General features: G+C 44.1%; 2 protein-coding genes and 1 long non-coding RNA gene across 7 annotated transcripts in view; 2 read left to right on the top strand and 1 right to left on the bottom strand.

The window, feature by feature from the left end:
• CCNDBP1 (cyclin D1 binding protein 1) overlaps positions 1 to 931 on the top strand; it is a 6,190-nt gene extending 5,259 nt beyond the window's left edge. The window contains exons 8-9 of the mRNA XM_035896130.1: positions 91 to 137; positions 525 to 931. Coding sequence (XP_035752023.1) covers positions 91 to 137; positions 525 to 633 — 156 coding nt within the window. The 3' untranslated portion in view covers positions 634 to 931. The remainder of the gene's footprint in view (positions 1 to 90; positions 138 to 524) is intronic.
• A 474-nt stretch (positions 932 to 1,405) lies between these two features.
• LOC104127942 (erythrocyte membrane protein band 4.2) lies at positions 1,406 to 11,722 on the bottom strand. 5 transcript variants are annotated; one of them, XM_035896124.1, is made up of 13 exons: positions 11,536 to 11,722; positions 9,432 to 9,617; positions 8,486 to 8,716; positions 7,767 to 7,885; positions 6,918 to 7,040; positions 6,338 to 6,515; positions 5,832 to 5,970; positions 5,347 to 5,450; positions 4,784 to 5,026; positions 3,648 to 3,968; positions 3,184 to 3,344; positions 2,615 to 2,748; positions 1,406 to 1,748 (listed from the first exon to the last, which is right to left on the bottom strand). In XM_035896124.1, exons 1-13 carry the CDS (start codon positions 11,543 to 11,545, stop codon positions 1,556 to 1,558), a joined length of 2,142 nt encoding a protein of 713 aa, XP_035752017.1. In that variant the 5' UTR covers positions 11,546 to 11,722; the 3' UTR covers positions 1,406 to 1,555. The 5 variants fall into 5 exon arrangements, 3 of the variants coding, with proteins under 3 accessions (XP_035752017.1, XP_009638950.1, XP_035752018.1); XM_009640655.2 differs by having other exon boundaries at positions 1,406 to 1,671; positions 11,536 to 11,721; XM_035896125.1 differs by lacking the exon at positions 1,406 to 1,748 and adding an exon at positions 1,760 to 2,435 and having other exon boundaries at positions 11,536 to 11,720.
• The window catches only part of LOC118452494, an 82,704-nt gene continuing 68,821 nt past the window's right edge, over positions 5,443 to 19,325 (top strand). Inside the window, exon 1 of the long non-coding RNA XR_004842264.1 lies at positions 5,443 to 5,498. This is a non-coding gene — a long non-coding RNA (uncharacterized LOC118452494). The remainder of the gene's footprint in view (positions 5,499 to 19,325) is intronic.

Below are 19,325 nucleotides of genomic sequence, written 5' to 3'. Positions count from 1 at the left end.
CATTCCTGCACCCCCCTTTCTTTTCCAGTACTGCTGAGCTCCTCTATTTCCATGTTTGGCTTACTTCATTTTCCTTTTGTTTCTTTCTAGGCTGCTAAGTTGGCCTCGGTATTAAAGAAAACCTTAGAGATTACAAAGTGAGTATGAGTTACAGCTTTATAAGTGTGTGTTCCCTGCTATGAAGGTTGATATCGTTCTGCCTCCTGTCAAAGATTACTAATTTCTAGACAGCAAATGCTGGCATTTTGGAGTAATTATGATGTTATCCAGTCACAAAAGGATGGGAGTAAGAAAAGGATGGTAGGGATGAAAGTGGTTCCCACTGAAGACATGCACATATGTGTTAAGGTTTGGGACTAGAGACATGGATGTGGGTTCTTCCTTGCAGAAGGCATGGTGGGGCTATAACAGTCCTGTTTTAATGCTGTGGTAATTCAGCACTTCACAATACCTATGTGTTGTCTGGGTGCATAGTTATAAGACACCCAGGAGGCTTTCCTAATTAATTTCCTCCACTTTTGCAGGACAAGCCATGTATGTCCACCATCAGAGGAAGGCTGGGTGCAGTTTCTAACTGGTGCAGTAGATCACAACATGAATAAAATCAAGAACTTCACACAGGGTCAACTTTAGCTCTTCCATGTCTACATGTGTTGCTGCCACTCGCTCTGGCATATGCTTTTCCAGGGAATCTCACTGTTCTCCAGCTGCTGGGAGAGTGATGAGAACAATGTTTTAGGAGAGAACTTTGCTGCCACTTGGTAAAACTTTCTCAGGAAGCTACTCTTCGCTATTGCAGAAAGTGTCATTTTGCTTGGATTCTTAGGGTGGTGCAGTGCTGCATCTCAATGCTGTGAATGTGCCCCATTCTTCAGACATCACAACTGCTACTATGGGGTTCAAAGAACAATAAAATATTGCTAGACTTGCATGAGTGGCTTTATCTGTTTTCAGGTGGCAGAGCATATATACTGAAGGAAAGCTCTTGCTTCTTTTGCAGACAGCCCGATGAACCATTAAAAATATGCAGCACTGCTGCTATTTCCTGTCTAACCTTAGAGAAGAATGAACTATCTTTCTCTTTCCTATTTCCTCAGAAAGCAGTAGAAAATACTATTTACTACTTTACCAAGACCAAGGATCTGTAGGGGGATAAGAGTATGTCTCTAGAGAAATGCTACATCTACCATCGCTTTAAAGTTCTAGGATATCCTTTTTTGCCATGGTTAGGGAAGAGTGACTACGCAGTGGTGGTTTCAGCACAGATGCATGGTGAGAAATGCAGCATCTGCTTGAGCATTTAGCCCATCTTTGTCACAGTAAGGTTCAACTTATACAACTGGAGAGCAGGCATAGTGGCAGATGGGAGAGACTGGAGTTTGTACCAATAATCAAAGTCAGATACGGTTTTAAATATAACTTTAATTAAACTGTTAACATCTATGGTTGCCTAAGATCAGAGCACATATCATGACCACTCTTTTGTAAACAGGACAGCGGGACCTGTTCCAAGTTGGGCATCAGGCAGCTGCAATGTCAATAGTTTTGTAGCTCTTCAGGTTCTGGAGTTGAAGGCAGGTGAGACATGCAGTGAGTCTTCTGGTCCCTGCTTGGGTGGGGGTGACTGGGATTTGCAGCTTTTGAGTGCTTTTAGGTTGCACAGAGCCCAGCCTGAAAGGTGAAAAGGGATTATACAGGAAGCACACCTCTTTGTATTTCTAGTTCCCAGGGCGTAGGATATGCATTTTCTAGACAGGAGTGTGGTGCCAAAAAAAAAAGGAAAGGAAAAGAAAACCAGAAATAGAAGGCGGCTAGCAGTTATCTAAACTACCACAATGGAGCTGTGATCTGACAGTGGTTTGGGAGGGAGGTATGACAGGAGGGTTGAACTCCCCATGGAGGCATCTAAGGTTACTTTGTCCTAATGCAGCTTCTTGAGAGAAGTGGGGATTTTTTCATCTGAAGGAGAGCATGCCTTTTTGGATGACTCTTGGCTAAGTCAGGTTTGCCTGGTTCTTCAGTTGAGAAGGGGAAGACACTGTTAAAATTGTACCCAGGGACTGTCTTCATTGCTGACAGTGGGTAATGGGTGGAAAGGTACTGGAAAGAAACAATATAGTTTTACCCCACTTAAGGATGTTCAAGCGGCTAGCTAAAAAGCAATTGATTTCTCAACAGGAAATAATTTCTAAATTTCATAGCTCATTTCAATGACCTGTAACTAGTGTCTTATTTAAAGTGTATTTGTGCCTAAGGCTTGTGCTACTTCTCTTGTTACCCTTTGTGTTGCCAGAGGGCTTTCCTTCTGCTGTCTAGGCCTTTGGGGTTGAAGTTTTCACAAATGCCATATTGGCTTCAACTTATGTATTACACATCTGTTGAAAGTTCTGTTATGTGGCTTTTCTCCTTTTCAGTGTGAAAATCTTCTGTATTGTCTGTAAATAAAGGATGGCATGCCTGGGGCTTTCATGCTGTAGCGGTCTCTTCCTGCCTCATTGCCCGCTTATTTTTGGGGACAGCCTTTCCTGTGCAAGGGTTTCTCTAGTTTGTTATTGTGTATTGTTATCATCTCTTTTTCCATTTACTGTTCTTAGATCAATCAGTTTACACTTACCTGTACTTCCTTTGTCTGTAAATGAGCCCTCGCCCTGCAACCACTATCACACACTTCTCCAAGGGTTCAGCGAGAGGGTTCAGGAGGCTGATCGTTGCTGTGCTTGTCTGATACTGTACCATATTTTCTGGAAACTGTTGAAAGAAGGAAATGAGCTGAAACTGGGAGAAGGAAAAGGATTCTTTTATGATTAAAGGGAGATAAATGATTTTTTGGTGCCAGAGGTCTCAGCCTCAGCTGCCATTGCCAGAAGAGGCAAAGTCGAGCTTACTTTCTTCTCAACTACAGTCTTCTTGCTGTAGTTTCCTTCTGCAGCCTCTGATTTTGAGACTGGTGAGTGAGTTAGGAGTCATTGGGTTTTCCCTATGCTCACACATAGACAAGGTAGAAGTGGGAGTACTGTATACAACAGTGTGGCACAACTTGGCTTTCCCAAACTGATGTCTCAGTGCTTTGAAAGAAGACAGCATGAGGAGAGCCACTCAACCCAGCAGAATTTTTTTGCTGCTTATGACTATGAAAGCTGTTTTCTCACTACTGCGGTAGCAAAATTAATAGACCGATCTAACCTCAATAGTGAGAGGGGGATCATGAATGCTGATCTCTTCCTGTGCAAAGTATATGCAGGAGGAGTCCTCGTCTCTCAGCATGGCAGTCAGCCTAAGCAGATGATTCTCTCCCAGCTCTCTTCTGTACCGTGAGTAAGGCACAAAAACCTGCAGGTTGTTAGCTGGAATACAGAGCGGTGCGATACAGATGACAATGCAGATGATACATACAGTCTGGTCTTAGCCTGCATGGCACCTAGGAGTGTTTAGTGCCCAACGTTGTACTAAAAGCTGCGGCATGTAAAAGCTTAAGTGCTCCAACTGGATTTGCAGATTCAAAATCTCTTAAGGTAGTGTTGCCACAGTGTTTTACTTCGATTACATACATTCAGCCAATCTTTTGTAAACTTACGGCTAAGTGCATTTTTCCTGAAGTGAGGGTACTAGATAAACTTTTCTAACCATGCACCCAGTAGAGTCCTTACCTTCATTGCTTTTGAGGATAAGGTTAAACTCTTTCTTCCAAATCTGGGTAATGGGCACACCATTGTAATGTAGAGACTGGGCCCCAACTACCAGGTGAGTAGCCTTTTCTCCACCACTGTGGTTAAACACTACAATGGAAAGTGGAACGTCTTGTCCCAGTAACAGAGAACTCTTCGACTGGAGATCGATGAAAAGGTTAACTGGCTCGTCAAGGGCAGTAGGAATGGAGCTAAACTCTGTTTTGCTGCTGCGGCTGGTTGTCTCAAGTTCCGTTGTCTTTCTGTAGGCCTTGTCAAGTACTTCTTTTTGCTGCAGAGAACCTGTCACAAAAAAGGGAGAACATATTTTAGTATTCTTTCCTGTTTATTGGTGTGAAGCAGTAAATGCAGAAGTATGGCATTGAATTATCCTGGCAGTACTGTAGATAACTGTTTATAACAGCACTGTTGGAGCAGTTCAAGAATTTCAGCCGAAAGGACATTCATTGGATGTACCTGAAGGATTCTGCTTGGAAAGATTTGGCATAGTTTTTAAAGCACCTTGGTGCTAACATCTGTCAGAGTTAAAGGGGCAGTTGCCTCTCTAACTATGGTTGTAGCTAGGACACAGTACTACATTCTCTTGTGAGAGACTGCCACCAAGGAGACAACATGCCGTAGGGTAAGATGAGATAGTAGGGTTGGGTCAGGGAAACAGCACTGAGTAATAGGTTCTGAAGGGGGAGCTACTTCTTGAGGGAGGGATTTAGACAGTATCTGGGAGCACAACCATCCTTTTCAGAAAGCTGGAGTCTGAAATACATCTATATATATTACAGGGGCAATGGGGGCTGAATGCACAGAGTGCAGAGGTAACAGAAGTCAGGAAAGGTTTTCCAGACAGGGAAGTGCCTGGTGAAGAAAGGCCTGGCCTTCTAGAGAGCTGGTTAATGTAATTAAGCAGGACGAAAGTTGGGGTATGACGTGTGCTTTGATTCTGTGGACAGCAAGAGTAAGGTGTTCTTGTACCATTCAGGAACGGGCAGTAGTGAGAAGTGGGTGACCCTAATGCTCTGGTGTGGCTCTGCTCTCTAGTCCTTTACTCCTCAGTTGTAACACTGGCAGGGAATGTGCTCAGGCACTTGCCTACCCCATACCTTCAGGATACTTGTAGTTGTGAGTGATATCCTCGCAGCGTTCACTGCCCACACTCTTGGTGCTGATGTTGTTGCCAGTGTACTTTGTGCCACCAAAAGCTGGCTTGAGGGTGTCATCTGCTTTTTGTATCCAGACCTGGCACTTGGCATTGATGGCAGCAAAGAAGTAGCAGACATCATAATCAACTTCTGTGTCCCCTTCTTTGATGGCTTGAACAGGGGCTGGCCCACAGAAGGATGGACCTGAAGAGAAAATGTGGCCCAGTTAAGATTCAGATGCTTTACTAACTAGACCCATGCCTAGTTTAGACCTATACTGGAAGTAGTGAAGTATCTTGTTTAGGAAGACATTAGGGAGCAGTGCTGTGCTAGAACTCTTAGAGCTACACAAGCTGCACAAACCAAACGAATGATGATTTAGTGCTTAAAGTCAACAGGGTGAGTTCCTGTCCTTTTGCATCCTTCCACTGGAAGTTGGGGAAGGAAGGAATGTTGAACTGCTTTATTTGCTCCCCACTCCACTCCACACCCCCAATCCCCCAAGCCCATCTCTGATATCTTACCTTTGCTTTTTTCCTGGCAGGTGGCATCCAGTGCCTGCCACCCACTGTACTCTGGGAGCAAGTCTGCTCGAGCCATCCAGCATTCATTCCAAACATGGAAGGTCCTGCAAGAGACAACATCACATGCTTATACCAAGGGACTGAGCCTTGAGGTACAGTAAAGTTTTAGCCAAACCACAGTCAGTTAATGCTTCTTTGAAAGAGCTCAGTGCATACCGAGGAGAGCAGAGACCATGGCTTTTGACATAAGTGGAGTGTGTCCAGCTGGACTGGGCTATCATTCTTCCTTTGTGGGCCCTAGTAATAGGGCACTCTTCAGTTTGGGTTGTGGTGATTTCTCAAGAATAGGTCATGTAGATAGGATCTCAGCTGAACTGTCTCCTATCCACCTGCCTGCAGCTGTTTACCTCTTTTCCCCCCTCTATCGCTTCCTAGATCCAGGTATCGTCTCAAATTCTTGCTTGGGTCCTGCCATGTTTTCTTACCAGACACGGGCACTCTTGTCTTGTGTAAGCAGTATCCCATCTTCATCATAATACTCATCCACACTCAGGCTGCTGTTAGTGTTGTGAGCCCATGTAAAGCCTGTGACCACCCTGGTAGGAATTCCCAGGCACCTCAGAACTGTGCAGAAGAAAGAGCTGTGAATCAGTTGCGCATCCTGCCCTAAGGGTGCCTCTGCTGATAGATGTAGAGCCTTTTTTGGTGCTAGGCCTAGTAGGAATGGCACCAGGTGTGCTGTTTGGACTTTGCAAGAGGCAGTGCCCCCTCAGGAAATAAGCTATCGTAGGTGCGTTCAGTGAACGGTGTGTACTGATACTCTTTATCTCAGAGCTAGTGGTGCTGATTGTTGATGAGGAAACTCTGAGGATCTGATTAAAGGTTATGTTACTGGGATCTGTGTTAACCCAGGAATTCAGGCATATGCTAGAGGTTCTGCAGTCTGAATAAGGCTTTGCTCAACATAAAAGTCTTTGAACCACCACTTCACCTGAACACATGACTGCAGCTAACACCCAGCACTGCCTGTAGCGGACAGGCTTGCATTGTGATGCAGCCAACTGCCGGAGGAGGGGGCTGCTTCCCAGCCACTTGGAAGGGGATGTCCCATTATAATATTGCCTGGTCCCACATTCTGTCAGGTTTCCTCGAAACTCATCACAGTTCAGCTGTGGGGAAGGAGGAGAGAAAGATGAATTAAGGAATTGCATGTCTTTGGTAGGTACACCTCATCCTGTTTGATGAAGCTGCTCCCAAGGCAGATGAAAATAGAAGGATTTTTTGTGCTGAGCATGAAGGTTATGGCTGAGCAGAACAAGTGCAACAGTCTCCCCTGAGATTTGTTCAGTAAGCGTACTGTCACTGCTAAGAAACTCCTGCAGCACTGCTTGTCTGCTGCAGGAATATCAGGAAGGGCTGGAGGTGGGCAGGAGGTGTTGTTTGGAACAGCCCTGGGCAGGCTTCCTCTTTGGTCAGTGGGTTGCCATAAACTGGGATTGAGAAGATACTAGCCTTCACTCTGCATTTGGGTCTTCTCTGCTAGGGTCAGGGCTGCTGTCTGCTCTCCTTACCATGGCAGCAACTGTGCGGCAGATGTAAATAGGGTTCTTGCGCTGGGTGTGATCCTTGTCTCGTTGATGGCCTTCGCCTGCCTCCAGCAGTGTGAAGCAGATGTCAACAATATCACCCTCAAACTGAAACAAGAACGCAACATTTCAGGAAATTTGGCCTGAACATTTGTTCTCTGGAGTCCCTGCAAGGGTTTGTAACTGTGCAGATTATTTCTGCCTTTCTGCTGATAGTCTTACATAAAGTGGGCTGTGGAAGAGAGCTCCAGGCAGAGATTTGGAGGGGGAGCACAACATACTAAAGGCAGACCCACAGCTTTATTGAAGTAAGGTGAGAAATGCATTAGCATGAAACTGCGTCCGCTGATTGAGGGAAATTGATGCTTTTCTGGAGCACTCTCTAGGTTGGTACTTTTGTGATCTGGTGGCACTAAAGTGGAATAAAATCCCACTCTAATCACTGGCTGTGTCAGATGGCCTTGGGCAAATTGGAAGATCTACTTGTCCTCACTTTACCTGTAAAATAGAGACAGTGTTATTAAGCTCTGTTAAATGCTTTTATATCTGTTCATGAAAGGAAGGCACACAAAGCCCGGATATAGATCAATGCATTTCTTCATAGAGGACAGCCTGAGAAGGTAGCTAAAATTACATATACTGGGTTATGGGACTTCATACACAGGTCCCTGTTCTCCTGTGCAGTCTTAGACAAAGACAGTGCGTGCAGAGAGCAAGTTTTTCATCAAAGCCACAGTATGGAAATGGATAGCATTCTGTACACACAGGAGATATGCACCCTTCCTCTGCTGGTGGCTGTAAGAGACCAACAGACGTATTGGACCTCTTGCTTACCTGACCAAAGTCCCAGGGTTGTGCTAGGACTGCATTTTCAGATCCCCAGTAGATGACACCCTCTGAGTTTAAAATGTACTCCTGCCGCTGTGCCTCATTAGGCAAGAACACCTCATCATCTAGATTAGAGAAAAAAAGCATCAGGAAGAAAGCATTCCGGGTCACAGATGCACTTGCATCTCTCTTACATCAGCAGATTCTGCTGCACTCCAGGGACTTTGGCAGTCCCTGGCATTCTGCCCTGGAGAAATACCACAGATACAGACAGGAAAGAAGAATTTCATTGTCTTCTCTGTTTCTTTGTTCAAAAAGTTCCTCCAGACCAAGGCTATTGCACTAGCTAGCTCTTTTACTCTTCTGGCTGTTGACTTCTCTATTCCTGAGAAAGATACAGTGGCCTTAATCAGACCAGTTATAATCTTGACTCATCTTAAAATCTTTATTATCGGCAACACTTCATCAAACATTTTTCCCTTAGCAAGAGGAGAGGGCTCTGGCAGTGGAGTACTCCAGGAATGGAGCAGAAATGCTGAGGTAGGCAGCTTCGAGCTTTATTAGCCCCTACCTCCTTCCTAAGGTGCTGTGAGGAGCAGGGCAGGAGTGGCAGGGAGCGCTAGGCGAGTCAGTCTCAACCTCCAGGGAGGCAGAGTGCCAGAGCTCAAAAGCTGTTTTTGTGAAGTGATTGATCCCAGCCTGCCTTTCTGTTTCTGACCACATACCTCGGCACCAGGGATTAAAGAGAAGGGTGAAGTTGCCCAGGAGACAGTAAGACTTGGAGGCGTGTAAAAGCAGAGTGTACTGGCCAACAGGAGCATTGGCAGGCGTGTTCACAGAGATGGTCCAGAAGCATGGGTCCTGTTCTTCCAGTGCTGCGCTCCACTGCTTCTGGTCTCCCAGGCTGGAGATGGGAAATTCAGTCTGGGTTCCATCTGCTTTGGAAGGATGTGGTCCTGCAGCCAAAGAGATCTGGTTGTGTCTATTCCAGACAGGCATCCTCACCCCATGCAGATTGCAGGGACCTTGTCTATATCTGGAGCCATAGCTCTCCTTTTCTTGTGAGAGAGCCTTAACCCTTTAGCAGCTTACTGCCTAGTGAATCTTCCTAAGCTTAGTACTGCACTCAGGCCTCCATGTTAGAAAGTGAGATGTGTATTTTGTAGGTCCGTAGAGACCAGGGACAGCCAGAATGGTGCAGACCTGCTGCTCCTGGGATTCAGTGTCTTGGAACAAAAGTCACAGCCAAATGCTCAGATTATGGTAAAACAAGCTGGGGCTGAATATTGCTGCCCTTCTCAAGGGTCTCACTAGAAAACACTCTGTAACAGAAAAACACCTGTAACAGAAAAACACCTGTAACAGGCTAGCTAAGTTTGAACATTCCTAAACCAAAAGCCAGGAGAGAGGAGAGATCCCGTGAGTACTTTCAAATCATAGAGTAGTGAACCTGCAGTGGTGATTGTGCTGCGGTGTCTCTTATGGAAAGAGATCTAGTTTTGACCCTGCAGTCCCAGCAGGAGACTCTACTCTGCCTTAGATAAACAGTTCCCTGGCCTCACTTCTAAATGTGGGCACCTCTGACCAGCTCTGAAGATGGCTTTTGCCACCAGCTCTGTTCCTCAGGTGGGTGGAGGAGCAGAGCTCTGATAGGTATGGTAATGATGTTACCTGTCTGAACTATGAGGAAGGTCCTCCTCAGCTGCTGCAGGTAGCTGTGTATGGGAGTCGACAAGCTCACAGTGATCGTGAATGGCTGCCCCCGCCTCACAATAAGCCTTTCAGTGCTGATTTCTTCCGTGTGGTGGTTATTGTTGTTCATTGTGATCTTGAAGTCACATTTTTTGATGCTCAGACCTGTAGTGTGAGAAGATAAAGAATCAGTTTGGGGCTGTGAGCTGCCCACAGTCTGGCCCTGGGCCACATCCTGAGACACACAAACAGCTGATCATGTGTTTCTCCACTCAGACAGTGCCCCCCTGCCTTTGAGACCTTCTGCCCAGTAACTGTAAGGGCCTTCACTCTGAGGTTGGTTGTTCTTGTGTCAAGTGGCTAATGAACTGCCTTTGCTTATACCTTAGCATCATTAAGTGAACTGAGTGATTATGCAAAAGCTCCTTCCTGCCCAGGAAAGGACATGGAACAGACCTGAGCATTCAGATGATACAGATGTTGTGGTTAGCACTGAGCCTGCACTGTGACTACATTTGGAGTCTTACTCCGTGTACTCAAGGGCACTGGTGGCACTCAAAGCAGCATCTCTCTGTGTGGATACACGGTTGAAATTGTGCACAGGAGACAAGCTATTACATCCCGCTTGCAATGTGGGTGCAAGCTCTTCCAGCAGTTACTGCACGATGTATGTCTGATAGGCACCAAAGACCAGCAACTGGTGCAAACTTCACTGCTGGTTCAAATGCAGTGTGGCTGTATAGTCCTGGAACTGTGCTGGGTAACAGCAAATCAAACACCAGTTGATCCCTCTTTGCACCGCATTAGTTGGCAATGTCACACCCAGAGCTGCAGAAGCCAGAAGAGCTCCTCCTCTTCCTGTCTCTTACACATGCATCTGTACGCATCATACATGCTTCTGTCCAGCACCAGAAGAAAGAAAAAAATTATCACAATCTCAAGCACCCAATTTGGTGCTCAGTGGCTGTAGTGTGATCATATACTTGCACTTTTCGTCTGATTTTGTTGGTGTTCTTAATCTTCCCAGAATTCTTGCTGAGAAGCAGATAATACCCTGGTTTTTCTCAGCCTTGGGATCATCCTGACCTCACTTATCTCTTCAGCTCCCAACTCATCTCTAAGATCCTCTGGGTTGTAACTGTTGCCCCTTATATGCCACATCCTGTCACCTACCTCCCCTTGCTGACCCAGGCTCCTCTTTGTTCCAGCAAAAAAAAAAATATCCACAGAGCATTCGCCTGCTATCTAAAGCCATTGCTTCTCTGCTGAAGCCACAACTGCGACTCTTTGCAGTTTTCATTGATCGTCTCTCTCCTTCTAACTTTCCCTGTCCTCTGCATTGATGCCTTCTGCCATTGATGTTGTCCCTTCTGTGTTTCTTGTGGAGTCCCACTGAATTGTGTGCTTTGTTTCTTTTTTCCCATATGAATTTTGTCATGCGTTGTTTTCAGTGAATTATTCTGGTCTGGCTTTCAAATGCCTTTATGACTATCCCAGTTCATAGCCCTGCAGCAGTTTAAGCTTTACAGAGCCAGCTCTGATCTCATATGTTTTCTTCTCTGTGATGAAGATGTCTGTTCTGGCTATCTTGTAGACTGGTGGGTCATATGCAGTATGGCTCCCTCTCCTTCATATGACTTTTCATGGATCTTATTGTCACTTTCTTCAAGGCTGCTTGGAACCTGGACCCTCTTCTTGCTCAACTGGCTAAAACACTTAGTCATCTCTCTGCTTCAGTTTTGTAGTCTGGTTTCCCTCCCCCATCCCCTGTCCCCCGTCCCCTATGTTAAGGATAACTCTCTTGCCTTTACTTCCAAACTCTCACATGTCTGCCCTAGCTGTCGCTTACTGCTTCTCTCAAACTCCCTTTAGGCATTGATACCAGCTTTGGTCTGATGTCCCTTTTTGTGCAGTCCTCCATGCAAAGTGAAGTCCCTTAGCCTTTAGAGCACTTTCTTGGCTCCTGCCCTGTAAGCCTGCTCTTCTGCAAGCCTCATGAGCACTGTCTTGGAGCAGGGACAGTTGTTTTTCCTGACAGAAAACTGGCAAATGCTTGGGACTAACCAAAGGGATTTTTGCTTACCTTGACCCATGTCTAGTTGCCTGTACCGTGAAAAGTCGTCAGCTCCTGCTTGCTCTGGTGGGCAATGGTTCCTTCCTTCAGCTTTCTTTAAAAATCACCCACTTGCAAAGTTGTTTGCTCAATTTCTTTATACAGGGTGGGACGTGATGTTGCCACCCCACCTCTCCTTCAGCTTATCTTGCTGGCCTGCTGTGCAGAAGGCCAGGACTCTTATCTCTCAGACCACACTAATGAGACCCACAGAAAGGGGTGACTTCTCCTACCTACAGATGAGGTTAAATTTCACAGTGGGATGCAAAGCCCTTAAAGACAGTCAATGACAATATCTTCAGAGCTGTTCATTGGGGAACCCAGAGCAGGAAATGCAAATCTTAACTTGGGTCTAAACAATGAACAGAATGCACTTCAAATGTAAGCGTTTAAGAGCTGCTCTCCAACATTGACCCTAAGCTACTTAGATCCTAAACCCTTCAAGGAGTAAGAGAAAAAGTGGTTGCATCCATTGCCTTTGTGCCTAATTCAAAAAAGTGAAACCACTTCAAAATGAGGGAACGTGTTAAAAACAACAACTAAAAAAAGTAGGATTTCTGTAGCATAATGCAGACTATTTAAAAATATCACACTGGAGACTTGGACTAAATACATTCTTAAAGTTGCTGTAACACAGAAGGAAGGTCACTGCATTGATAAATAATTGCTCAAAATACAGGAAATAAGACAGCAAAAATAAACAGCTTTCACTGTGGAGTGAGTCACCGGTAGTTTTGTGGAAATCTGTGATCTTCCACAAATTCATGAATAATTTGAGAAGCCGATAAAAAGACATGAGGTGGCAAAGTTTGCTCAGTTATTCTGAGTAGTAAAGATGCAGGAGGCAGCTTTAGAAAAGCTGTAGAGGAATTTGGAGGTATTGAATGACTGGGCCATAAAATAGCAAGTAGAGATCAGTATAGACACATATACAATAGGAAAAAGGGAACCATACATAAGCAGTGATGCATTCAGAGGTAGTTGTAGCCATTCCAGAATGAGATTTGGATTTATACTAGGCAGCTGCTGCACAATATGGTCCAGTGAGCTTGGCGTTTTTCTTAGTATTTGCATATTACACTTTATAATTGCTTACCTATTTGCGTCATTTAAGGTAAATATGAACTCTCTTAGTTTTAGTCATTTACAGCATAGCATTAATTGTATAGATTCACTTTCACAGAATCACAGAACAGCTGAGGTTGGAAGGGACCTCTGGAGGTCGTCTTGTCCAACCCCCTGCTCAAGCAGGGCCACCTAGAGCTGGTGACCCAGGAGCATGTCAAGACAGCTTTTGAGTGTCTCCAAGGATGGAGACTCCGCAACCTCTCTGGGCAACCAGTGCCAGTGCTCAGACACCCTCACAGTGAAAAAGTGTTTCCTGGTGTTCAGAGGGAAGCCCCTGTGTTTCACTGGGCACCACTGAAAAGAGCCTGGCTTTGTCCTCTTTTCACCCTCCCTTCAGGTATTTATATACATTGACAAGTTCCCCCCCAGGCCCTCTCTTCTCCAGGCTGAACAGTCCCAGCTCTGCCAGCCTTTCCTCACAGGCGAGGCGCTCCAGTCCCTTCGTTATCTTTGTGGCCCTTTGCTGGACTCTCTCCAGGATGTCCGTGTCTCCCTTGTACTGATGAGCCCAGCACTAGGCACAGTACTCCAGGTGTGGCCTCACCAGTGCTGAGTAAAGGGGAAAGATCCCCTCCCTCGACCTGCTGGCAATGCTTCACCCGGTGTGCCCCAGGGTGCCATTACCCTTCTTTGCTGCCTTATGTAAGCTTTGACTGCTTTGACTTTTATTAGGAAGCATGGATGTCACCAGATTTGCAGAAATTGGGAAAGACTAAATATAAGCACATTGGGGAGATCTTCCAGAAAATTCTGTGAGTTTATTGTCAACACACATTTTTCAATGTCAGTTATGTGTGATTTTATCATATCTCTCAAAATTGTTCTTTTGTATAAAGAGCTAAATGCAGCATACGACTGATTTGTGCTCTTTTAGTGTATGCAAATTGTAAGCCCATTGATTGTGCTCAAGCCTCTGACTTTCATTGCGTGATCAGTGTTTTTAAATGCACCTTTGCAGTATATGTGTTTATGAACACCTAAATCAGAGAACGGTTTAGATACAAGCAGGTATTTATCCCACCACCACTGCCTTGTAATGGCTACGTGCACGCATGGTACCATCTCTTGGTCAAATTGGCAACTGCAAGTAATATTTGCTATGTAGGATGCACTTTGTAAGCTGTGAGCAGAGAACTACTTATTGTCTTTTTGTATCTTTCATTACACCAAAATGGGCTAAAAAGGCCCATTCAAAAGGTTAACACATGAAAGAGACTTCTGCTTGCAGTGCTCAAGTGCTTGTACTGGCATTCCATGTGGTGAGAATTTGTGATCCTAAATTAGATACCTGAGGTTTTTCATCCAAGATTTGAGAGAAAGAAATGGGAATTGGCCACTACAGAGGTCAAACCATCCAGCAGAAGTGATGAGATTTCCTACTTGTGAATCACCTTTCTTTCTGTCTGGAATATGGGTTTCTCATATGTTGATTTTCTTTCGGTCGTCAGTTGTTTCATCTGTTAGTTTAAATGCCATTCATGACTGATCCAGCAGTTGTGTTTGGTAAAGGCAAACCCAAAACACTGTCTGCATTACTGGTGGTACTAAAATGGTGCAGCCATTTCTGTATATTGCAATTAAGCTGCACTGTCAAAAAGTTGAATATGGATCGGTTCAGCTATTTTGCTGTATGCAGCCAGCGATTTGCATGTCTCTGTGTGGGCGCTATGAACTTTTAGACACACCGATAGGTATTTCTGAAGCATACATGCGCCTAGCTTCAGCACAACGCTGTCTGTTGATAGTTGTATGTTCTGTGTCAGGAAGTGGGCAAATGGACAATCCTTCAGATAGAATGACAGGTAGCTCTACCATATGGGTCCTCCAAAGGTGTTGCCCTAAGATCCTCCAGCAAAGAGTATCATACACTTCAGAAAAATAGTATTACTTTTAGTTCAAACTGTAAAAGCCAAATTCAGTAGCCATTTGACTTACTTTGTCTTGCAGATTTATTTTAAGGGTGGTGCTTTCATATGCTTTCAACATAGCTATTACTTATGTGGTTTTGGCTCCCAGAAGAGAAAGTCTTTTCCGCAGGAACAACTTCTCTTTGCTGGAGCTCCAGGAACAGCATCCATTATGACATTCTTTTGAGAAGACTGGGTTTGGTTTTCCCCTGCAAAATTCACCTCTCCTGTAAGTCCTTCTCGGTGATCTCTACAGTCACAAAGTCAGCTTGATTACCAGGTTTATTTTTCAGGCTTCCTTTTATTCAAGAAGTTGAAGCGTGTGAGCTCAAGCTGTCCTTCATTATAGTTCTGGTTTTAGTTGGGATAGAGTTAATTTTCTTCTTAGTAGGTGGCACAGTGCTGTGTTTTGGATTTAGTATGAGACTAATATTGTTAACACACTGATGTTTTAGTTGTTGCTGAGCAGGGCTTACGCCAGGCAAGGACTTTTCAGCTTCCCATACTCTGCCAGGGGCACAAGAAGCCAGGAGGGGACACAGCCAGGACAGCTGACCCCAACAGGCCAAAGAGGTATTACGTACCTTGTGATGTCATGCCCAGTATAGAAACTGGGGGGAGTTGCCTGGGGGGCAGTGATCGCTGCTCGGGGACAGGCTGAGTTTTATTTTTTTTCCGATTCTCTGCCCCGCACTGGGGAGTAGGGGGAGTGAGCGAACGGCTGTGTGGTGTTCAGCTGCCTCCCGGCTTAAACCACAATTATAATATGTATTCCAGTCTGTTGTCCTGCACAGTTGCTAGCTGTGAATATAATTTTCTCATGCATTTAACACAGGTTAATCATGCTTCTGATATGTACCATTGTTTGTAAAACTACAGTTGTAATAGACCAGCATTCTGCTTATGCTGATTTCAACCTCTGAACTTGAGGCTGCAGTATTGTTAATATCACTGTTAGTAGCATGTGTAACCTCATGTGCACACCATCTATGAAATCAGTCAAGTGAATTCCCTTCTTCATTGTAAGGATTCGGTAAGAATTAACATTCCCTCACTCGCAGTTAATCACATCCAAACCTGTACTTGTCTCTAAAATACAACAAAAGCATAAGCATGTACAACTTGCTAGACTGGATCCGAAGGGAGGTTCATCTGGCCTAATCTGGTCTCTGGCAGTACACAATGCCAGATGCCTCAGAAGAACGTGCATGAGCTTCACCTCAGCAAGTGAGGCATCATCTTGTTGCTGATGATTTTCAGGACTGAGTATGTCATGATATACAAGATTTAACATCACTCTGAGAATTCTTGTTAATGATAAATATTCTTTGTAGTAGTCCCCTCCTGTCTACTTTGCAGTCTAACATGTCATTAGTGGGAATCATAGAAGTACAAGGTGCTGTAATCTCGGTCGAGCTATCTGTTTATGCTGAGGTCTCCTCCTGTACTTGATGTGGCTGATGTAACTCAGCATGATGGCTGACTAAAAATTGATTTCCTACTGTGTATTTACCAAGTTGAATTTCACTGATATATTGTCATCTATTTTGCCTTGTTTGGGAGCTTCTGAAGTTCCCCATAGTTTTTTATTCCTCAGTAATTTAAATGGCTTTATGTCATGAGCAGATTTTGTACCCTTTTTGCACTCCTTTCTTGCATTTCTTCTGAAAAACTTCACCCAGGTCTAGGCAAGTGTTGTCACTGTTCTGTACCCACTACGTCCCTGACATGCTCATAGAAACCTGAAGGAAAAGTGATTCATAGGATCCTTGAAGGTATCCATCCTGCTTTGGATATTACTGTGTTGCTATCTTTATAGTGCTTGGGGTTATTGTTTTACAGATGCAAATATAAATCCATAAAAATCTATTACCTATAAAAATAGGAGTTTAAAATGTTACGTGAGCATCTTTAATGACTGTGTCTCTTTCTGAATTTAGTGATCAAAAAATACATACATCTAAGTTCTGCTTCTATTGTGTCTGTATTTCCAGCGCTGACATGGCACATCCATGGATTAGATGTGTTTTCCTTTTTGGTGGAATTTCTTGTTTCTTTAGAGCAACAAGAAATCCTTACACTGTGCCTTTTGTTTTGTATTTTACAGTGAGCAGTACCCTCCACATTCGGTACAGAAGAGGTATAGGTACCAAGCAGTAAAGCAATGCAGCTTTGGTGACAGAACCAAGTGATTTGAAACTACCAACTTCGGCTATTTCTGTTTGTTTTGTTTTTAATCCGTAAAAGGGTAGTAATTTAACTGACAGCCTGAATCAAGGCTCTGGAAACTTAGATGAGGAGAACAGAATGGTTGGGAGAAACATTCACCATCCTGGAGGCTGATTTTAATGTCTTTCAAGACCAATTCATAGTATGAATGTGTCACATCAGCTAGAGCTCGCTTGGTTTTTTTGAGTGATCAGAATGGAATGAGGGCTGGGTCAGCCTCTTGGGCATGCTCAGATTTCAACTGCATATTTGTAAAGAAAAATACTGGTAATTAGCCCTATTTTACTCCACCAACTCCCATTGACTTCTGACTAAGGGCTGTGCAAAGATTGTAGGTTTGGCAAAAGCTATTTAAATCCTTCCTTGGGCACTTGCACATTTTTCTCTGTAATAAACATTAGTTTAATTGATCAGTTGTCTTATGTCTAACATAGGAAGAACGTGTGTTTCTTGTACCTGGCACTGGCCAGATCTGCATTTTAACATTGAAACTGAACCGGGTGCGGTTGCTGAGGGCAGTTAATAACGCTGACACCCTGAAAACCCAGCAACCCCAGGTGTTGCAAAGCTTGGAACTTGGCACAAGCTTTAGGGCTGATTTTCCTTTGAACAGCAAGCTTCATTTACAAATAGTTAATTAGGATGAGGTCATTCCAAGCTCGCGTGACAAACACTGTCTGAAATAATTTCCTGGGTTGTATTTAAGAAGAAATACTGAAGGAATTTGAGTGGCTTGGCTGTACTGTGTGTTAAATGTAATGACAGTCTGCATTCTTGCAAGATTTAATGAGATTTTGTGAAATACCATTGCTACGTCAAGACGTTCTCTGAGGCTAGTGGAGGATTGTATACCCTGACTTTCCAAGATCCCGCAAGATTTAATTGATAGGTGCAAAGCTACCTATTTTCCTCTCCTTTGCCTAGAGAAATCTGAATTCTTGTGTGTGCGTGCATGTGTCCCTTTCAATCTTCATTCCAGTCTCTCTGGGCTGACTAGTTTTGACAAGCTTCCGCATCCCTTGTAAGTATATGTGTGGGTGGTAAAATATTGTAATTGATGTAATAAGATAGGAGTTTACATGTTTTGAAGATTTTGTTGGCTTTAAATCAAAGAGATTTAAATGACACCTCAGTTTAATCTGTGCCACAGAGTCAGTTTGTGTCCATGAAACATTCTGGGGGAAGTTGGGACTGCACTGATGGAACAGTACTAGGTGTTGTCAGGAGGAAAATGTCAAACTGTCTCTTAGGAACATTCAGCTCTTTGCTATTCTGGCTTGTTAACCCTGCAAGGAATAAATGGACACAGATTTAGATATGGGAGGCATAATGCCTTCCTCTTGAAGGATCGTGATCTACTTTAAACAGCTTTGTGGAATGAGGATGTGTGACTGTTAATTGTGAATTTTCATATCTCCTTCTGATTATATTGTCCTGACCCTTTTCTTCCCATCTTGTGCTTTCTGAGCGCTTCTGGAAATATTGCAAAGTATCTGCCTTTGCAAACAGAAAAAACCAGTCTTTTTTTCCGGTCTGCTTTATGATACCTGCATGAAAGGAAACGGTGGAACTTCCTTTGACCTAAGTTAGGAAGGCAGATACAGTGGTTTTGTAAGATACAGATAAAGGGCTGGGTGAAGTGTGTGGCAGCAGGCGTGGGCAAGTAGCAACCTTGAAGTTAGTGCCCGTACAAAACAAAAATACGTGTCATAGGCTGCTTTTTGTCAAGTGGTCTCATCTCCTGGTAGTAGAGTGAGAAGTTTCTGACCTGGAGCAAAGTGAAAACACCCAACCTTTCCCCCAGGCCCCACTCCAACTTTATCAAAATGCATAATGCCAAAATAATTAGGACCAATGCATTGACTGATTGCCTGTGTCGGTTATGTCTTCTGATCACTACTGCTGCCTACTAGCCCTAGAAAAGATTCAGAAAAGTAGGGGATGAGATTACAGAGACAGAGAGCTCTGTAAATTCGGTGTCATCCTCCCACTGATTTTCTCTTTGGGAAATGGCTCATGTTTATGCTTAGCAAAGCCTTTGTAAATACTCCAAGGCAATTGCTGCAGTTCCTTATGAAGAGGGTACAGTTTGGGGTCCTTTGCTGTGTGTGGGCCAGTAGGATAGCTCAGTCAGTTTTTCCTGCAATAAGTCTTCCAAATTGGCACCTTTATCTTGTCCGTGATTTGTATTTAAAATGCAATGAAGCATAGCAGTCAGCCTCAGAGTTGCATATAAGTCCTGGAAGCTTTTAGCTGTGCTTAAGTTAAAAATGTTGTAATAGAAAGTATTTAGGTAACTTCTATAAACAAAACAGTACCAGTTTTGGCTTTGTCTGAAACTGTTTCTGGAGCTACTTTGCGAAACTGAGAACCTACGTCGGCAGAGTGTTGAGAAATTTACTTATTCATTACATCAGCTGCATTTTTTTCTTTCTGCCTAATGGGAGTAGGAACCAGTTTTTCCACTCCTGTAAACTCTTTTTAAAATGAACTTTT

The sequence above is a fragment of the Egretta garzetta genome, unplaced genomic scaffold (assembly GCF_000687185.1).
Source record: "Egretta garzetta isolate BGI_Z169 unplaced genomic scaffold, ASM68718v1 scaffold356, whole genome shotgun sequence".
Taxonomy (NCBI): Eukaryota; Metazoa; Chordata; class Aves; order Pelecaniformes; family Ardeidae; genus Egretta; species Egretta garzetta.
Note: the sequence above shows the minus strand (reverse complement) of the source record. Positions and strands in the feature narration are given on the sequence as shown.

Bases quoted from the DNA above. Each gene is read 5' to 3' on its own strand.
- LOC104127942 (XM_035896124.1), bottom strand. The intron at 6,516-6,917 runs GTAAGGAGAGCA...CCTTCCCCACAG, and splicing joins GCCGCACAGTTGCTGCCATG to CTGAACTGTGATGAGTTTCG. The intron at 3,345-3,647 runs GTAAGGACTCTA...TCTGTATTCCAG, and splicing joins TATCCTCAAAAGCAATGAAG to CTAACAACCTGCAGGTTTTT.